The following is a 19,941-nucleotide window of genomic DNA, read 5'->3' as shown; positions in this document are numbered from 1 at the left end:
ACCAAGAAATGCACTCAGAGATAGCAGAGCCTTTATTCCAAGCCTAGGCTCTTTGAGAAGCCTGTGTGACTCCCTAAGAAAAGTGACAAATGCCAATATTTTTCCCATTGAGAAAGAGAACACAGGAAGAGACCAAGGACACACACACAAAAGAAGAAAACAGGGTTAACATCAAAAATTCTAGAAAGGCAACATGCTGTTTTAGATGGAACCATAGGGAGATAAAGTTTTTAGATTTAAATTTGGCAAGACCAAGATAAGATACTTACTAAATAACAGGCAAATACACATCACTTTAATGATTCATATGCTCTGCTCCAGAATAACAGCACAACAATAATGCTACCCTTAGTTACTGCCTCTGGTTCCAATGCATGATTATACTGAACAGTTAGTATATGCTGCTAGATGCTACTGGGAAAACAGAGTACGGTGTCTATAAAACGGGGCTCCTGCACTGGAGGAACTTACAATCTGATGAGGAAACTTGAGTCCAGATCCACAAACTTAACACAAATAGCATAAGTCTGCAAACGCTGAGTGACAGAGAAAGAACAATTACTTTGTGAAGAAAGTGAGACTCAGACAAGCAGAAATGAGAGTGTAAGATAATATAAGGGAAAACATAGTGGTATAGCACAAGGCTGCTTCATGTTAGCTGAATTCAAAGTTTGAACTTCAAACATAGGTAATATGTAGGGTAAATACAAAATTTATGGTCCAAAAAGAGATACTTTTTAAAGGTGAAAGGGGTAGTAAAATGAACTAACAGGTGGAAATGATCTAAAATAGGTACAGACTGCCATGTTACAGGAAAACTGGGACATAAAGTCACACAAGCAACAGGGAGCCCCTGAGTATGTTTCTGGATTCGGGTGATGGCAATGAGAATGGAATGACAGGGGTAGATGCTGGCTTTTAAGTGACTAAATATGGTAGGAAAATGAAAAAATCTAGGTGAATACTCCTTCAAAGGAAAGTGGAAATTTGGAGGGGAAGCTTGCAGGAACTGCTATGAGCTTAAGTTTAAAGACAGGACAATCAACTGGAAGTGTCCAGTGGGAACAGAGAGAATATAACTGAGGATAGGCACTTGGAGATAAGCTATAGAGACTAATAAGAGTGGATGACTAACAGCCAACAGAGAATCCCATTATTATGTTCTCATTTGAAGTTTTATCAATTCTCATCCTCTTCCATTCCCTTCACTCACAGTGGTTAAACCCTCCTAACTTCCCACTTGCCCTGTGAAATCTCAAAGAGCTTATAATTCCATTAAAACACCAAATTAAACATCTCTGGCATTTCTTACATTTCCAAAGAGCTCTGAAATACATTATATTTACTGGGACTTCCCCAGCAGTCCAGTGGTTAAGACTCCGCACTTCCACTGCAGGGGCACAGGTTCAATCCCTGGTTGGGAACTAAGATCCCACAAGCCGCATGGCATGGCCAAAAAAAAAAAACAACCCGCAAACAAACACCACATTATATTTACTAATAAAATCTCCCAGTTTTAAGTCTTATATTTTAGCACTAAACTAGACAATATAAAAACTGGGAACACAGTACCTCTCTCCACAAATAATCTTTTTATTTTTGGCTATTAGAGTGATTGAAATATTTTTAAATGATCTGGTTACTTTTCAGAGAATTTAGCTGTTGCTTCAAACTAGAGCATCCAGCAAAGGAGGAAAAACAGTAATTTTACAAAACTGGGTGTGAAAATATGCAAGTGAGGAAAATATTAACATTTCTCTCCCAACAAGTGTAACAGGAGGAGAAATCTGGACAGCGGAGGATACAAGCACAAGGATGTTTACCCTCTGGCAAGCTAGGATCACAAAGAACTTTGGGATCCCAACCTTTGCCAACAGAACACACACTGCTTCTCCCCCAGAGAAGTCTCTGAAAGGCTGGTACAAAAACAGCCAGGGCACCATTTAGGCTGAACAATTAACCCCGTCATCTGCAGGTTACTAGGAGGGGAAAATGGAGGAAGCAGCAATTTTCGGCCACACACGGAGGTGGGAGCAGGGGGCATTTCAGCACTCTCCTTGGCTCATGAGAAAACATAAGCACGATACAGGCCTCAAAGACAGGTTCAAGAAGCACCTGCCAGCAATAATTTGCCAAGTTTCATACTCTGTTGATATCATTAAAAGCCCATACCCAAAGTTTGAAGGCTAAAGCCTGGATAATGGATTTAGGATGGCCCATCTCTACAGGGGAGGGTTTCAAAAGATTAACTGTCCCTATTCTCATTCCATTAGCATTAAAGTACGGGCTGATTTCCACCTCAGTTGAACAAATAATAGAAACCATTCATTTAGCCCAACATTTTGCTTACTTTGAGATTTCACACTAATACAAAAAGAGAACAGAAAGGATTAAGAGTATTTTGTGCTTTAAACACATTGAGTTACCCCATGCTCCCTATTTCCCTGTCTCAATATTAAAAGAAAAAAACACAGGTGGGCTTTGCCTTTACTACTTTAAACCTTCCCTTCTTTAAGTCTGCATTAGAGAAAAGCAAAGTCAGTCACCTACAAGAACAGGTTCAGGCAAATTAGAGTCTAAAGAAAACAAGTAGCACACTTGCCCTCCAGCACCTTCCTCATGCCTCCCCAGATGCTAATACTCACTACCATCTTGTAGAAAGAGCTGAGAACGTCTCAAGTGTAGAAAAGGTTATGAGTCTACAGCAAAGTGAGATTTTCTGAACCTCTCGGCAACCAGCTGGGTTTATACACATCTGAGACCCCCTAATGAAGAATCAATTTTATGACTAAGAGATTTCTTACGAATATCAACAGCTACTTTTGCTTCACAAAAACAAAAACAAAAACAAAACAAACAAACAAAAACCAGTTGTTAGTATTAGGACAACCTTCTTGGCTGAAGAATTGTTCACATCAAAGCCTGTATCTCCCCAAGGGCGCTACGAACCAACACAGGAAAGCAAATATCAAAAGCTTTCCCAACAAACACAAGTCAGGGATAAGGGGTTTCGATATGCAAAGTCTTTTATTTAAAATTTTGAAAAGTTAAGACGACGACCACCTCAGTATATGCCATTCCCATTATAAGGAGGAATGACAGTTTCAAATTCGTGCAGAGCTGCATTTTCATTTACAGAACTCTGTAGGCACTTTAGAAATGAAGCTTGGCTTCAAAATACAAACACTGGGGGCTTTGGCTCAACCTTTTAATATAAAAAATTCACTGATGTACAAAAATGTGAAAGTGTGACAATGACAACATATGAAATTCTGTGACTGAAAGTCCCCTCGAGTGCACGCTGTGGTGCACATGCACCCGCCCACACGTACTCTGGCGTGGAAACATAAACTAATGCAAACCAGTGCTACCAAGAAGCGCCAACATGTGTTCTCCATTCCACCAACCACAGATTGATATCTACTCCAAACATTCAGGAACAAAAAGTACAGCATCTTCCAGGAACAGCAAGGCAGACTTCTTACTCACGATGGACCAGCACAAATAAACCCAGCAAAAATAGTACTGCATACTAGAAAACAAACACAGAACCACAAGTCAGAGAAGCTTTTAAAAGTTCACAAATCCTCAGAGTTAATTAACAAACTGGCCTTTGTGACCATGATAAATCACTAAACTATCCAACTGGTCTTCCATCTTTTAACTGTAATCCATTTAATGGTTTCCAAAATTAATGAAACATATAGTACAGGATCTTACCTTAAATTTAGGATAGTCATTCATGAGGATCGTCACAATCCCAATGTAAGGAACGAATCTAAACAAACAAACAAAAAACTGATCATCACAGAACTTTCTAAGTAGCTGTTATCATTTACTGAACATTCTCAATATCTTCCATAGAATACTAATTTTCAGCTCACAAAATCCATTTGTATATACTGTCCTATTAGACCCTTTCAACAGCCCATGTGATAGGGAAGTTAGGGGTATAGCCATTTTATAGATGAGGAAACAGTTGCTCATGCGCAGGGTACATGGTGGAACCAGTATCAGATCTGAGGTCTCTGACCTCTAGTTGGTGACTCTAATGCCACATGCTGATTCAGTGTTAGGGGTTGGGTTTGTTGTTATAACCTGTGGAGAGCTGTCAATCTAGTTGGGGAGACAAGGCAAACAGCCAGAACATTACAAGGTACTTCATGTTAAGTGTCCAAAAAGTGAGTGTACAGCTCATTATAGTACTTAAGATTTCACCACCCTCTCATTTTTAACCACCTGTAATCTGGCTTTGGTTCTCTTAATCCTGAAACTTCTTCTAGAACAGTTTAAATCACTGTATGCAGAAGACCAGTCTCAGCTCCTATCTTCCTTTTCATCTCTGCAGCACTTGACTTTGATGACCAGAAACTTGCCCTTGAAATCTTTCTCCTTGGTTTCTGTAACATACCAGTCTCTTTCTCTACCTACCTCTTGGCTGCTACACCTTTGTTTTTTCACTAGCTCTTGCTTTCCTCTTGTCCCTAAAGTTTGTCCCCTCAAACTAGGTAAAACCACTTGTTAAATAATCTCATATCACCTCATATATTTCCTTTGAATTCTTCATCATGAGTTTAATTACAGAATTAGTTGCCTAACTAGCTGGATAGTGTCTGTCTCCCCTACTAGACTCTAAGCTCTATAAAGGCAGAAACAGTGCCAATCTCTTCCCCACTGTATCTTCAAGGCCAAACTTGACACTTGGCACATAGCAGGCATTCAGTAAATACTGCCTAATTGAATGCTGGAATATCCAGGCCTCTTCTTTTCTCTTTCCCTTGGGAATCTCACTTCCTCCCAGGACTTCAATTCTCCCCTCAAAACGAAAGACTCTTCAACATCATAAGAATTCAGAGTAGACAGAGATGTGGGAGGAAACAGCAGTTAGAAATGTACTACTTTCTTCTTTCTCTTCCTCTTCTACTGTTGGATTCCAGAGTGGACTGGGTGATACCATCCTAGAGCCTGTCCTAGAGAAGGGAGGTTGACCTTTGCATACTTTAAAATATCCCAGATACTTTTATTCAGGGCACCCACAACCTCTGCACACACCAAAGGTACACAAACAGAAATTACCTCCCATATAACACCTCTAACCATCAGAGGCTTAGGCAATCTTGAAAAACAGAAGTTTTGTCTTTGGTGCATTTTACTTCCTTTTAAGAGCTCCTCTTACTTCCTGTCTCCTGTCCTCACCCCATCCTTCCCCTCCCTCTCTGGCAGCACTACCCAGACTCATCTCTCTCTCTCCCCATCCCCGAACTCCCATTCGCATAAGTTGATGTTTCTTAAAACCTACACCTCCACTGTGAGAATCTCTTGGACAGCTCGTTAAAAATGCAGATTGCGGGGCTTCCCTGGTGGTGCAGTGGTTGAGAATCTGCCTGCCAATGCAGGGGACACGGGTTCGAGCCCTGGTCTGGGAAGATCCCACATGCCGCGGAGCAACTGGGCCGGTGAGCCACAGCTACTGAGCCTGCGCGTCTGGAGCCTGTGCTCCGCAACAAGAGAGCCTGCAATGGTGAGAGGCCCGCGCACCGCAATGAAGAGTGGCCCCTGCTCGCCGCAACTAGAGAAAGCCCTCGCACAGAAACGAAGACCCAGCACAGCCAAAAATAAAAAAAAAAAAAAAAAAAAAAAAAAATGCAGATCGCGGACTTGCCCGGTGGCATAGTGGTTAAGAATCCGCCTGCCAATGCAGGGCACACGGGTTTGAGCCCTGGTCCAGGAAGATCCCACATGCCACAGAGCAACTAAGCCTGTGCGCCACAACTACTGAACCTGCGCTCTAGTGCCCGTGAGACACAACTACTGAAGCCCACACTCCTAGAGCCCGTGCTCCCTAACAAGAGAAGCCACCACAAGAGAAGCCCGCGCACCGCAACGAAGAGTAGCCCCTGCTCGCCGCAACCAGAGAAAGCCCACACGCAGCAACGAAGACCTAACACAGCCTAAAGTAAATAAATAAATAAATAAATAAATATTTTAAAAAGTGCAGATTGCTCTACCTTCCCAGATTTACTGAGTTAGAGCACCTCTGGAAGGTCAGGCCCAAATGACGCTTCTGCACATTAAAGTACAAGAAGCACAGTTCTAGCAAGCAAGATGTATGGAACAGGCATGTGGTGACAAATCATATCCCCTTTAAGGGCCCATGCTTTAGTTTCAACCCCTGGGACCTCTAAGAGCTGAAAAGTAACAGTCACTACAGAATGGCCTAGCTAAGCTCTAGGAGGGTAGATAAAGGTTTTCTATATTTTTAATACACATATTTTTTCTTTTCAATGCAACAACTCTATTTCTTTTGTCTCACTTATAACATCTTCATAAAAGCAACAGTTTCCAGTCTTTCAGAAGGAAAATCGTCTAAATTTAAGAACATAAAGGCAAATGCCTTACAGTAAAATGCAGATTAAAAGCTATAAAAGCATCTGTGACTTCTATTAAAACAACATCAGGGGCTTCCCTGGTGGCACAGTGGTTAAGAATCCGCCTGCCAATGTAGGGGGACATGGGTTCGAGCCCTGGTCTGGGAAGATCCCACATGCCGCGGAGCAACTAAGCCCGTATGCCACAACTACTGAGCCTGTGCTCTAGAGCCCACAAGCCACAACTACTGAGCCTGTGTGCCACAACTACTGAAGCCCACGCACCTGGAGCCCGCGCTCCGCAACAAGAGAAGCCACCGCAGTGAGAAGCCTGCGCACCACAACAAAGAGTAGCCCCCACTCACCGCAACTAGAGAAGGCCCACGCATAGCAATGAAGACCCAACGCAGCCAAAAATAAGTAAATAAAATAAAAATCTAAAAAAAAAAAAAATTTTTTTTAAAATAAATAAAACAACATCAGACTGCTAATTCTGGCCTGATGATCAATCAGCAGCCATGCTCAGGGGTAGAGACTTTCACTGTTACCTCCATACAATGATATCTATGCTCAAAGAACCACAATGATCACATAGTCTGCTTATGGGTTATCCATGGAAACATTTTCCCCCCCTTAGGTGGTTGTTCCTTGCCCACCCTAAGTGTGAAATAGAAGCAACGTGGTCTTTAGGAGTAATAGAAGCAAAACATAAGGTTGCCAGAATATGACAGGCAGTCCAGAGTCAAACAAAAGATTTAATTATATATACCACTGTTTTCCTCCATAGACAGAGACAGTCAAGAGTTGCTAATCAAGGGCATAATGCTGCTATCATCAGTCACCTTAAATTCAAATCAGTTGCACTTTTTTCCTACTGAGTTCAGATAAACTCTGCTAAAGCAGAGTTGATAATAAGCAGAGGTTTAAAATAAGTAAAACAAATGCCATCCACAAAGCCAACCTCAACACCAGCCTGTGGCAAGTTAACATCTAGAAGGTACAGTAGGGGTAAATACGTGTCCCTGGGAGTTCTTGGGATCAAAGGTGCTGCTAAGAAAGGAGCCTCAGAAGGAAGAACTATCTGCTGATGCTCTGGGTGAAAATAATCTGTCAGATGTCAAAAGGGATCTATGTCTGGGAAGTTTGGACCCCAGTAGCTGCCTTAAAAAGGATCATTGTTTCTATCCCGGAACCGTCTGTTTCAAGTGAAGTAAAAAGTACATTTTAAAAGACTCCTCCAGGACTTCCCTGGTGGTCCAGTGGGTAAGACTCCATGCTCCCAATGCAGGGGGCCTGGGTTCGATCCCTGGTCAGGGAACTGGATGCCACATGCATGTCGCAACTAAGAGTTCAAATGCCACAACTAAAGATCCCACACGTGGCAACGAAGATTCCGTGGGCCGCAACTAATACCAGACGCAGACAAAAATATATATATATATATTAAAATAAATAAATAAATAAATAAAAGCCTCCTCCATAAAACTGATTTCAGTCAACAGAGAGCTCAGTTACTCTGCTCCTTCCTTTATTTTTATTCTTCTTTTCGCTGTCAATATTTCTCTATTCCCTGATCTTCTGCCAGGCTTTCATCCTTTTCTCCTATTGCTTTCTACTCGTCTTTGACTGACAGGTTCTCTTGTGTTTTTCAACTACCTGAATTTAGAAAGAATCACCCCTATTCTTAGTTGGTTCAGTATTAGTTTCACTTTCTAAAAGTGTTTTATTACATGCTATAACATGAATGAACCTTGAAAACATTATGCTAGGTGAAAGAAGCCGGACATATTGTAAGACCACATATTGTAAGATTCTGTTTATATAAAATGTCCAGAACAGGCAATTCATAGAGACAGGAAGTAGATTAGTGGTTGCCAGGGGCTGCAGGGAGAAGGGGATGCGGAGTGACTGCAAATCAGTACCAAGTTCTCTTTATGGGGTGAGGAAATGTTCTGGAATTAAACAGTGGTGATGGTTTTACAACTTTGTGAATATAATAAAACTCGCTGTACTGTACACTTTAAAAGGGTAAATTTTATATCCTAATATATGTGAATTACATTTCAATAAAAAATTGTTTAAACTTGTTTTTATTTAGGGCTTTAGGCTTCAGTGTAAAATTTTTTAGTGTGCAGCTGTTTGAAAAAAAAAATTCCAAGGTTTGGGTACAGTCTGACTCTGAAATATAGTTTAGCATTTTATAAACACAATTTTCACAAAAGGAGGTGATGTGCCTCCTTATGTGTCAAGGTAAGTGGTGACATAATCAACGGAAAGTGAATTTGTACAGTTAAGATTCTGTGCTCCTGCTGTTCATGTCCCAGATGTTTACACTTTATGGAAAGTTATTTAATTCAGAGAGTACCAGACTGTAACATTTTTTTAATTAACAGCCAGAAAAAGGCCTATAACTTTCAATGTTGGGATTTTAGAAATAACACTGTACATAGTTTGGGACTTTTAAAAAATTCTTTAGAAAGACAAGTTACTTGAGTAAAAGAAAGCCTGGTTCCTCCACCCTTCCATAGGATGATGCATTTTTTTACCCAAACAGGGGGCCACAATGAGCAGAAAGAGCTGCATTAAACACCTAAGAATCAAGATCCAGATAAAGGGACACTCTGGGAGGAGTACAAATAAAACTGTACAGCAGAATTTGTCCAAAGCCTTAAAATATGCTTATGTTTCACCAGGTCATTCCAAGTCTAAGAATTTACTGTGAAGAAATGATTGGGCAGAGGCACTGAGATACATGTAACAGGGATGCTCATCATAACACTGTTCACAATCAAAGGCATCTGACAATGGGAGATTGGCTAAATAAAAATATGGTCTTTCCACACAGTGGAGTAGCATACAGCTTTGAAAATGATGATATGGAAATAAATCTTTTGATTTATAGATACTAACAACATTGGAGGATAAAAAAGAGGTTATAAGCAGTATGACCATTCTCTCCCCACACACGAAATGTGTTTATGTATACACACTTATACATTAAGATCTGCATTTTTACACTTATCAGCTAAAAGAACACAAACCAAAAAATTAAATATTTATGGAGGAACTGAAAGAAGTGACTTTGCTTTTTGATGACTGTTACTTCCTTATGTTTCTACAAGAATCTGTACATTTGCAATTAAAGGAAAAGCAAAAAGACCTAAGAGGCTGATATTAGCAGCACCTTGGGAACTGAGGGAAATGGGGACTATCACTTCTCAGAAGCACTGATAATCTAATTGGAATTATAAAAGTATGTTTAGCTCCATCATAGGAAATCAAGTTCCCTTGAACTGGAGGTGTGCACAAAAAACCAGGTCTGCCGAAGACAAAACACACTGGTGCCTTTTCTGATCCAATCTCTCTGGCCCCAAACTGAACAGCTCTTCTGTTGTAACTGAGGCAGCTTTTACTTAATAACTTGAACTTACTTCTTTATGGGAACACAGTTCCTCAGTTCCACTGTTCCACTGTTCGCTGGTGGAATCACTGAATCCACAGTGTCTGTCCTAGGTTAGAAGGAGCAGATGTTCTGACAGTGGATAACAGTGCCATGTGGCATCTAAAGAGTGAGAACAAGCAGCTACCCATCTCAGAAGTGTTATACCAGTAATTTTGCTATGATGGTTAAAAGGTGGGCTCTGGAGTCAGCCAGCCACTTACTATCATCAGTGTGACCTTAGATAAACAACCTAACATGTCTGTGTTTCCTCATCTGTAGAATGGAAATATTAGGGTTGTTCTGAGGTTAAAATGAGGTAATACTTGTAAAGAAAGCACTTAGAATGAGTCTCTGGCACAGAGTAAGCACTAATAAATGTGAGTTATTGTTAATAGTATTAATAACATGAAGGTAGTAATAATCCCATACTTCCTCATACCAGTAACTTACAATTCCTGTCCTTCACTGATCTGTTCTCCTGATAAAATCTGAAATAAACAGGCTTAATATAACTTTTAAATTTCATTTGACCTCAATAATTTCAAAACTAGAAATAAAACAATATGGAATAAATCAACATGATGAAATTAATCTAGATGAACACTTTAAGTTGCTGACCCAGTAAACACTTAAGAAATGTAAGTTTCAAGAAGCAGGATTAATACCGCTCTGGATCCCCAGAGCCTAGCACAGTATTAGACGTCAGAGTACATGAAAGGTGCCCAATAACATTTCTGAAATGAATTAAACAGACAAATGAATTTTTTAAATTGTCACTCTAATTCATCCTCATCACTAATATTCTGTTCTTCTATAGCACCCCATATCCTCCCTTCTGGAGCAGTAAACCTCAAGTTTCAGATGCATTTTAAGAAGCATACTTTTTCAAAGGACACAAGGTGATTTGGCTGAACCGGGACCAAACCATTATATTCAATTGTGTATGATCAGACAATATGATCGAGAGAGCCAATGTTTCAGTAAATCTCCCCTCTATACTTACCCCCTCGCTCTCCCCACGACATCTTTTTTCTCTAGCCAATGTTGTCCTTGTTTATAGAGGCCTCGGTCATCAACCGCATTATTATCTCCTTTGGTCAAAAACTTGATATGTCCATTTTGCCTTGAAAGAGTAAAGGAAACCCCAGTCACCAAATACCTTCATGCCATTTGAAAGTACAAAATTTGTTCATGTTAACTGAAAATTCCTGTGGAACTGTGGCGTTTTATCATCATTCCCAATATCAAAATAATTATTTATTTAGCTAAAAGGATGTTCATAGCTATATTGTTTACAACAGGGAAAAACTGGAAGCAAACAAAGTCTAACAGGAGTTGAAATCTATGCAAGCATTAAGGACGATGATACAGAAGAAAATTTAATGACATCAGAAGATCATACAAATTTTATTAAGTGAAAAAATATTACAAAATAGCATGTACAGTATAATCTCATTTTTTTTTAATTAATTAATTTATTTATTTATTTTTGGCTGTGTTGGGTCTTCGTTTCTGTGCGAGGGCTTTCTCTAGTTGCGGCAAGCGGGGGCCACTCCTCATCGCGGTGCGCGGGCCTCTCACTATCGCGGCCTCTTTTTGCGGAGCACAGGCTCCAGACGCGCAGGCTCAGCAGTTGTGGCTCACGGGCCCAGCCGCTCCGCGGCATGTGGGATCTTCCCAGACCAGGGCTTGAACCCGTGTCCCCTGCATTGGCAGGCAGACTCTCAACCACTGCGCCACCAGGGAAGCCTAATCTCATTTTTATATTAAAATAAACACAAACCACCAATATTTTGGAAATACAAAGCGCAAAGGAACACTTTAAACTACTTAGTTTGGATATAATCTGCCAAACAAAGACTGTGGGAAACTACAGGATGACCCAGTTTCTTCAACCAATAAATTGCAAGGGACAAAGAAAGTTAGAGAAGGAATTTACAGATATAAATAAAAGACATTATAAAGCCATATCAGCCAACTGCAATTGAGGACCTTCTTTGAATCTGGATTCAAACAAATTGTTAAAAAAAGTTAAGACACAACTGGAAATTTGAACAAAGATTAGAAACTTAATGATACAAAGGAATGACTGTTCATTTTTTTAGGTGTAAGAATGCTAATTATAGTTATACTCTTTAAAAGCTCACTGGTTATGTTTTATAGCTATTTATTGAAATATTTACATATGATACCACATGATATCTAGGATTTGATTCAAAATAATACAGGCAGGAGAAGGGGAAGAGGTGGTAATGTAGGCAGAATTGGCTATAGATTAATAAATATTGGAACTAGGTGACTGGTACATGGAAGTTCATTATACTGTTTTGTCTACTTTGTGCATGTTAGAAATTCTCCATATGAAAAAAAAAGTAAAAAAGAAAAATATTAAACAGGGTCTAAAATGATAGACCAAGGTGTAAACAGCAGCTATCTATGGCTTTTTTTTAGCTTAACTTTAGCTTCTCATTTTTTTTTCTCCAACAAACATGCACTACTTTTACAAGCCAGGGTCTACAGAAACATCATCTTACTCGATCAGATAATTATTAATTTAATTCTACTAAAGAACCAGGAGGCTTCTAGTAATCTTAAAATTTAACTGAAAGCAAAGTACATTTTACAGTTGATAAAGACTGTCTTAAAATTAACTCAAGTGAGTTTGGGTTAACAGCTACACTAGAAGGAAGAAAAATAGCTTTAACTCCTACTGACTAATATCCACTTAGATTCTAAGCCAGAAACTGGCTCTCTAGACACTAAATCATCTGCAGATAAAACTAAATTGGGAGCTGCTGCAAACACCAAAAACAGTCAAGTGCAAACAGTCTCATTAAAAATGAGATTCCAATTAGAAAAAATGCAAATATATACAGAGAAAAATAATCTGTAGCTGACAACTCAGTAAGTGAAAGAATATCTGAAAAATCCTGGGGGTAAAAGAGGACAGGTGCCAAGGTGGGGCTAGCTGCGGAGTCAAAGTCAGGAGCAGCAGGAAGAAGAGTCCATTCAACCAGGAAATAACACCAAGAAAAGAGGCAGAAAAGTAAAGTATGAGGAAAGAAAAGCTGGGAAATGGGAAACTCCCCAGGAAAGGAAAGGGATGCTACGAGAGATCTGAGCTATTCCCAAAGACTTAATTTGTCAACAAAACAAACAAACAAACACAATTTCCCCACCTCTGGGATGTAATCAGGACCCACTACAGCTGTTTGAAAAAGCACAGGTTTCCTTCATCTACTTAATAGTGCAAGAAATATTCCCTGGCGGCAACCAGCTCCTATTAAGCCAACTATGAAGACCTATTCTAGCACTTCACAACCCATGAGCACCGAATCCTGATTGACAACACATTTATATGGGACTTTTCCCTCGCTAACATAGGGACCAAATATTTAGTATTATCTATCTCCAAGGAGCTCAAAGCACCTAAAATTTAATTCAACCATCACAATACTGTGATGTTAGGAGGGAGGAAATAACTTAGATAAGATAAAGTAAGACCCCAAGAGCCAAACGGGTGCAAAATAATCTATCTATCTGCACAGAAAAAGCAAAGCAAAGGACTAAGCCACCCCAATGGAGAATTCTCCTTCTAAATACTTGATCACATGCCAATATTCAATATCATCAAATTATAATACTACCTATAGGCTGAACTTACTAAATACATATTAGAGCAGGCTATAAAATAAGATAAAGTAAGAGTTTATATGTGGGAAAAATGTAAGTATTACAAATTGCTGACTAACAGGCTAATACGAGGAGCTATACACGAAAATTAAGTCAACTGATAAACATTTAATAGCTATCTCACCTTTTAAATTAAAAAACAAACTTCACTATCTCTGCTTTCCTAACTCGCCCATTTTGGAAGAAAATGGAAAGCAAGAAATAGGCGAGGGGAGAGGAGGATTCAAAGAAGTTTTTTGCTGTTTGCCACAGTACATATAACCTTACCTGCATGCATATCTCATAGCCCTCCTTTTTTTTACTTAATTAAAAATACAGTATTAACTATAATCAGTGCAGGAGGTGGTTAAGTCTTTTTTTTAAAAAAAAACAATGCCGGGGGGAGAGATAAATTGGGAATATGGGATTAACAGATACACACTACTACGTATAAAGTAGATAAACAACAAGGACCTACAGTATAGCACAGGGAACTATATTTAATATCCTGTAACACGTTTAAAAAAACAAAAAAAATAATTTTTGAAAAGATAAAATGATTAAGGGATAACACAATCTCCAAACAGAAACAAAAACTCCAATGCCAACCACTTTCTCACAATTTCCTATTGTCCCCAAATATTGGAAATTACTTAATGTTTCTGTTAAGGGAATTTTTCCTGAGCTCAGTAGTGCATTAGAGAGAAGCCCTTGATAATGTGCACTTTTCCACTGCCTAGTCAGATAGTTCAGGACACAAAATTAGTTTCATCTGGATAACAGGCAGGACTAGATGAACAACTACACTGGGCACAAAGAACAGATACAAATTCATGGACCTAGTACCATCGTATTAAGTAGTACTTGGCAAGGTCATCTTTTAGTTCAGGGATTCTTTGCATATGTGGTAATACCAGGTATATTCTACCATATGCTCATGAGATAATCATGTTACAAAATAGTACTGAGGACACAGCTGACTCCAAGCTTCTGGGAAACAACTGAGGCAAACATCTCATTGTTTAGGTTATGTGCTGCTTGGAGGGCAGATATTCTACAGCTGGAGAAGATGGGAAAAAGTCAAGTATGGATTTTTCCAGATAGTTGCAGAAATAAGTTCTGATGTCATATCAGAGCTTTTCCCAGGTAGCTGAAGTCATGCCCACAAACCTTGCCTGCCATGGTCACGGTGATGGAGAGCCAGTCAACACAATGGCGTGTGGCTCACAGGGTCCTGGTGCTCCGGCCTGGTGTCAGGCCCGAGCCTCTGAGATGGGAGAACCGAGTTCAGGACATTGGACCCCCAGAGACCTTCCAGCCCCACGTAATATCAATCAGCGAGAGCTCTCCCAGAGACCTCCATCTCAACGCTAAGACCCAGCTCCACCCGACGGCCAGCAAACTCCAGTGCCGGACGCCCCATGCCAAACAACTAGCAGGACAGGAACACAGCCCCACCCATTAGCAGAGAGGCTGCCTAAAGTCATACTAAGTTCACAGACACTCAAAAACACACCACCGGATGCGGCCCTGTCCACCAGAAAGACAAGATCCAGCCCCACCCACCAAAACACAGGCACCAGTCCCCTCCACCAGGAAGCCTACACAAGTCACTGAACCAACCTTACCCACTGGGGGCAGACACCAAAAACCACGGGAACTATGAACCTACAGCCTGCGAAAAGGAGACCCCAAACACAGTAAGTTAAATGAGAAGACAGAGAAATATGCAGCAGACGAAGGAGCAAGGTAAAAACCCACCAGACCAAACAAATGAAGAGGAAATAGGCAGTCTACCTGAAAAAGAATTCAGAGTAATGATAGTAAAGATAATCCAAAATCTTGGAAATAGAATGGAGAAAATACAAGAAACATTTAACAAGGACCTAGAACTAAAGAGCAAACAAACAACGATGAACAACACAATAAATGAAATAAAAGATTCTCTAGAAGGAATCAATAGCAGAATAACTGAGGCAGAAGAACAGACAAGTGACCTGGAAGATAAAATAGTGTAACTAACTACTGCAGAGCAGAATAAAGAAAAAAGAATGAAAAGAATTGAGGACAGTCTCAGAGAACTCTGGGACAACATTAATTGCACCAACATTCAAATTATAGGGGTCCCAGAAGAAGAAGAGAAAAAGAAAGGGTCTGAGAAAATATTTGAAGAGATTATAGTTGAAAACTTCCCTAACATGGGAGAGGAAATAGTCAATCAAGTCCAGGAAGTGCAGAGAGTCCCATAAATAAAACTCTTAGAGGAAAACATAAGGCAGAACATGCTATGACATAAATCACAGCAAGATCTTTTTTGACTCACCTCCTAGAGTAATGGAAATAAAAACAAAAATAAACAAATGGGACCTAATGAAACTTAAAAGCTTTTGCTCAGCAAAGGAAACCATAAACAAGACAAAAAGACAACCCTCAGAATGGGAGAAAATATTTGCAAACGAAGCAACTGACAAAGAATTAATCTCCAAAATATACAAGCAGCTCATGCAGCTCAATATCAAAAAAACAAACAGCCCAATCCAAAAATGGGCAGAAGACCTAAATAGACATTTCTCCAAAGAAGATATACAGACTGCCGACAAACACATGAAAGGATGTTCAACATCACTGATCATTAGAGAAATGCAAATCAAAACTACAATGAGGTATCACCTCACACCAGTCAGAATGGCCATTATCAAAAAATCTACAAACAATAAATGCTGGAGAGGGTGTGGAGAAAAGGGAACCCTCTTGCACTGCTGGTGGGAATGTAAATTGATGCAGCCACTATGGAGAACAGTATGGAGGTTCCTTAAAAAACTAAAAATAGAACTACCATATGACCCAGCAATCCCACTACTGGGCATATACCCTGAGAAAACCATAATTCAAAAAGAAGCATGTACCTCAATGTTCACTGCAGCATTATTTACAATAGCCAGGACATGGAAGCAACCTTAGTGTCCATCGACAGATGAATGGATAAAGAAGATGTGGCACATATATACAACAGAATATTACTCAGCCATAAAAAGAAACGAAATTGAGTTATTTGTAGTGAGGTGGATGGACCCAGAGTCTGTCGTACAGAGTGAAGTAAGTCAGAAAGAGAAAAACAAATACCGTATGCTAACACATATATATGGAACCAAAAAAATAAAAAATAAAATGGTTCTGATGAACCTAGGGGCAGGACAGGAATAAAGATGCAGATATAGAGAATGGACTTGAGGACACGGGGAAGGGTGAGCTGGGATGAAGTGAGAGAGTAGCACTGACATATATACACTACCAAACGTAAAATAGATAGCTAGGGGGAAGAAGCTGCATAGCACAGGGAGATCAGCTCAGTACTTTGTGACCACCTATAGGGGTGGGATAGGGAGGGTGGGAGGGAGGTGCAAGAGGGAGGGGATATGGGGATATATGTATACATATAGGTGATTCACTTTGTTATACAGCAAAAACTAACACAACATTGTAAAGCAATTATACTCCAATAAAGATGTGGGAAAAAAAAAAAAAAAGGTAGTATTAAGCAGATCCCAGTGTTGCATGGGGAGGAAAACGTATGTTTATAAGACAAAAAGAGAATGACCCCCAACTTAACATTTTATCTCTGGATGCTAGGATTACAGGCAATTTTGTGTTTTCCAATTTCACACAGCATCATGTGTAAGAATAATAATGTAATAAGAATGTTCATAAGATGGAGATTCAATATATGAAAAAAAGAGTTTTATGTTATATTTACAAATTTACAAAGTTACATAAGAAGCAGATGGAACTTTTAATCTGAGGGCCCAGGGTTCAAGTCCCTGTCCAGGTGCCAAAAATAAATAAATAAATAAATAAATAAAATTTATTAAAAAAAAAAGTAGATGGAGAAGGAAAGGAGGAATGAGACAAGAGAGAGGTTAGCTGAACAATTCCTACCTCTATTCTTAAAGCTCAGGATTTCACTTCTTAAAACAAGGTTCAGATGACAGAAACATGTTAACAGTGCAAAAACCAGCTTGAAAACGTTCAGGACACATTTACTACAAAAACTTAATCCATTTTGGTTGTCATTTGGTCCCATATTTAAGAACAATGTTAATACTATTAAATCAAATGATTATTACAACCAGGTATTTTAGTCTTCCCCCCACCCCAAAAAAGGAAATTTGAAACTTCAGAAGATTAATAGGATCTGTTATTTAAACAGGCCTGCTAATTAAAGGCATCTCAAATGTTTAACGTAAATGACCAATAACGTCAGATTACAAATACCATACAGTTTAAAATATTCACAATTCTGTTAAATTTAAGGAATCTGTAATTGATATACCTGTCAGTGAACCTGTCCTGAAACAAGGTAACTGTTTTAAAATAAAAGACTCGGGACTTCCCTGGTGGCACAGTGGTTAAGAATCCACCTGCCAATCCAGGGGACAGGGGTTTGAGCCCTGGTCTGGGAAGATCCCACATGCCACGGAGCAACTAAGCCCGTGAACCACAACTGCTGAGCCTGCGCTCTAGAGCCTGTGAGCCACAACTACTGAGCCCACGTGCCAAAACTACTGAAGCCCATGAGCCTAGAGCTGGTGCTCCACAACAAGAGAAGCCACCACAATGAGAAGCCCACGCACCGCAACGAAGAGTAGCTCCCGCTCGCTGCAACTAGAGAAAGCCCGCGCGCAGCAACAAAGACTCAACGCAGCCAAGAATAAATATAAATAAATAAATAAATTTATATATATATATATATATAAAAGCCTATTCTAAAATAAATAAATAAATAACTCAATTTCAAAGGATCACACATAAAAATGGACAACTTCTGCTCTACCCAAAGCAGGGTGTGATTTTTTTCTGATAAATTCAGGGGAAAGTTGGTGAGAACAAACAACACAAATATACTCTGAGAATATGGAAAACACTACCTGTACTGAATAAACCTTCTCAATAAATAAAAGTAAAATTAAAAAAACTAAGTTATTCCTTCCTAGTCACTAACAGAATGCAATATAAAAATTATAATCTTCCAATATACTGAAGTATGGAAAAAAAAGAGCAGTAAGATCTTTATTTTTATCAGTGAAGAAAGAACTCTTCTAAGCTAGAATGTTTACAGAGATTTTTCAAAAAGCAACAGTTGACAGTTCCCTCTTCTGGAAGTGGAGAATGTAAACTACTTGAGAGGGTGGTAAGCATGAAGTAGTATCTATTTAGGGCTTCTTCATACTCAAGAACCTACATCACTCCCACTGTTTTATTTCCCTCTGTATGTCCTCCAGGACACTCCCTTTTCCTTCATTTCTTTCTTTCCTTCCTTCTGAAAGTTTTCCTTAACTAGAAATATTACAGACTTGGAATGGAGGGGGTGAGGAATATGTAGCTGCACAGGGAAGCACAGGCTTAGAGCCCAGAGATCTTTTTTTTTTTTTCTGCATACTTTATTTTATTATTATTTTTTATTGAGGTATAGTTGATTTACAATATTATATTAGTTTTCAGGTGTACAACACAGGGATCCAAAATTTTTTTACAGATTATACTCCATTTGAAGTTATCTTAAAATATTGAACCCAGAGATCTTATAGTTCATCTTCCCGAACCTCTTTCTACTACAGACAGGGAAACTGAGACCCAGAGAGGTGACATTTTTTGCTCATTGTTATGTCCCTCCTCCACACCAGGAGATCCTCAAGGTTTTACATATATCTTTTTCAATTCTAAAATGCAAGAGTCTATATTTACAAGAATAACTTAGATTTCAGAAATTTTCTTTGGAATTTGAAAAAGTTGACAAATTTATTCTTATTTAAAATATCTGTGAGATTGCCTTAAAGGTTTGTTTTTGAAAGGTTAGGGCTACCTCGTCCATTATATCAGAAGATTCTATTTGGGATCAACCTTTGTGTCATGTTTTTTCTGGGGCTATATACAGACAGGGTTACTGATCTGGTTGGGAAGTGGAAGGGAACCAAGAAAACCCTCCAGAAAAGCCTTCAGGGAAAAATGAATTACTAAATAAGTATTTAGTCTTCCAAATGTTCACCAAACCTTCAGACATTCATAAAAATGGACTGGAAGAAGGACCTAGGAGTTCCCCACCCTTTCTTAATCTTTAGGCTATCAAAATTAAATGCTGCAGACACTAAAACATAAAAGTGTTTTAAAATAGAGAAGATATAGTTTGCACATACTTTTCATGAATCTTCAAGACTCGGTGAACTATAGGAATCTCTCTTCCTTCTATCCTAAAAACAACAATTTCTCCCACTCGTATGGGATCTTCAACTCGATTTGTTAGAAAGAGAAGATCTCCTCTATGAAATGCAGGTTCCATGCTGCCACTGGGAGGGAAAGAAGAATATAATAGCAAAAGAAACCCTGAGATTAAATTTACTTTCAAAGTTAGATATGCAACAAACAATTAAAAGTATCACCTTTGGAATATACTTAATATCTTAA

General features: G+C 39.2%; 1 protein-coding gene across 10 annotated transcripts in view; it reads right to left on the bottom strand.

Annotated features, from left to right (window-relative positions):
- Positions 1 to 3,008: 3,008 nt before the first annotated feature.
- The window catches only part of SEC11A (SEC11 homolog A, signal peptidase complex subunit), a 70,078-nt gene continuing 53,145 nt past the window's right edge, over positions 3,009 to 19,941 (bottom strand). For 4 of the 10 annotated variants that reach the window (XM_059912399.1, XM_059912393.1, XM_059912397.1 and 1 more), the window contains 5 exons: positions 19,674 to 19,823; positions 10,814 to 10,933; positions 9,800 to 9,877; positions 3,721 to 3,778; positions 3,009 to 3,532 (listed from right to left, as the gene is read on the bottom strand). In XM_059912399.1, coding sequence (XP_059768382.1) covers positions 3,482 to 3,532; positions 3,721 to 3,778; positions 9,800 to 9,877; positions 10,814 to 10,933; positions 19,674 to 19,823 — 457 coding nt within the window. In that variant the 3' untranslated portion in view covers positions 3,009 to 3,481. Of the gene's footprint in view, positions 3,533 to 3,720; positions 3,779 to 9,799; positions 9,878 to 10,249; positions 10,299 to 10,813; positions 10,934 to 19,673; positions 19,824 to 19,941 lie in introns of all 10 variants that reach the window. The other 6 variants (XM_059912394.1, XM_059912400.1, XM_059912401.1 and 3 more) reach the window with 6 other exon arrangements.

The sequence above is a fragment of the Balaenoptera ricei genome, chromosome 2 (assembly GCF_028023285.1).
Source record: "Balaenoptera ricei isolate mBalRic1 chromosome 2, mBalRic1.hap2, whole genome shotgun sequence".
Taxonomy (NCBI): Eukaryota; Metazoa; Chordata; class Mammalia; order Artiodactyla; family Balaenopteridae; genus Balaenoptera; species Balaenoptera ricei.
This window is presented reverse-complemented; position numbering and strand designations above follow the sequence as displayed.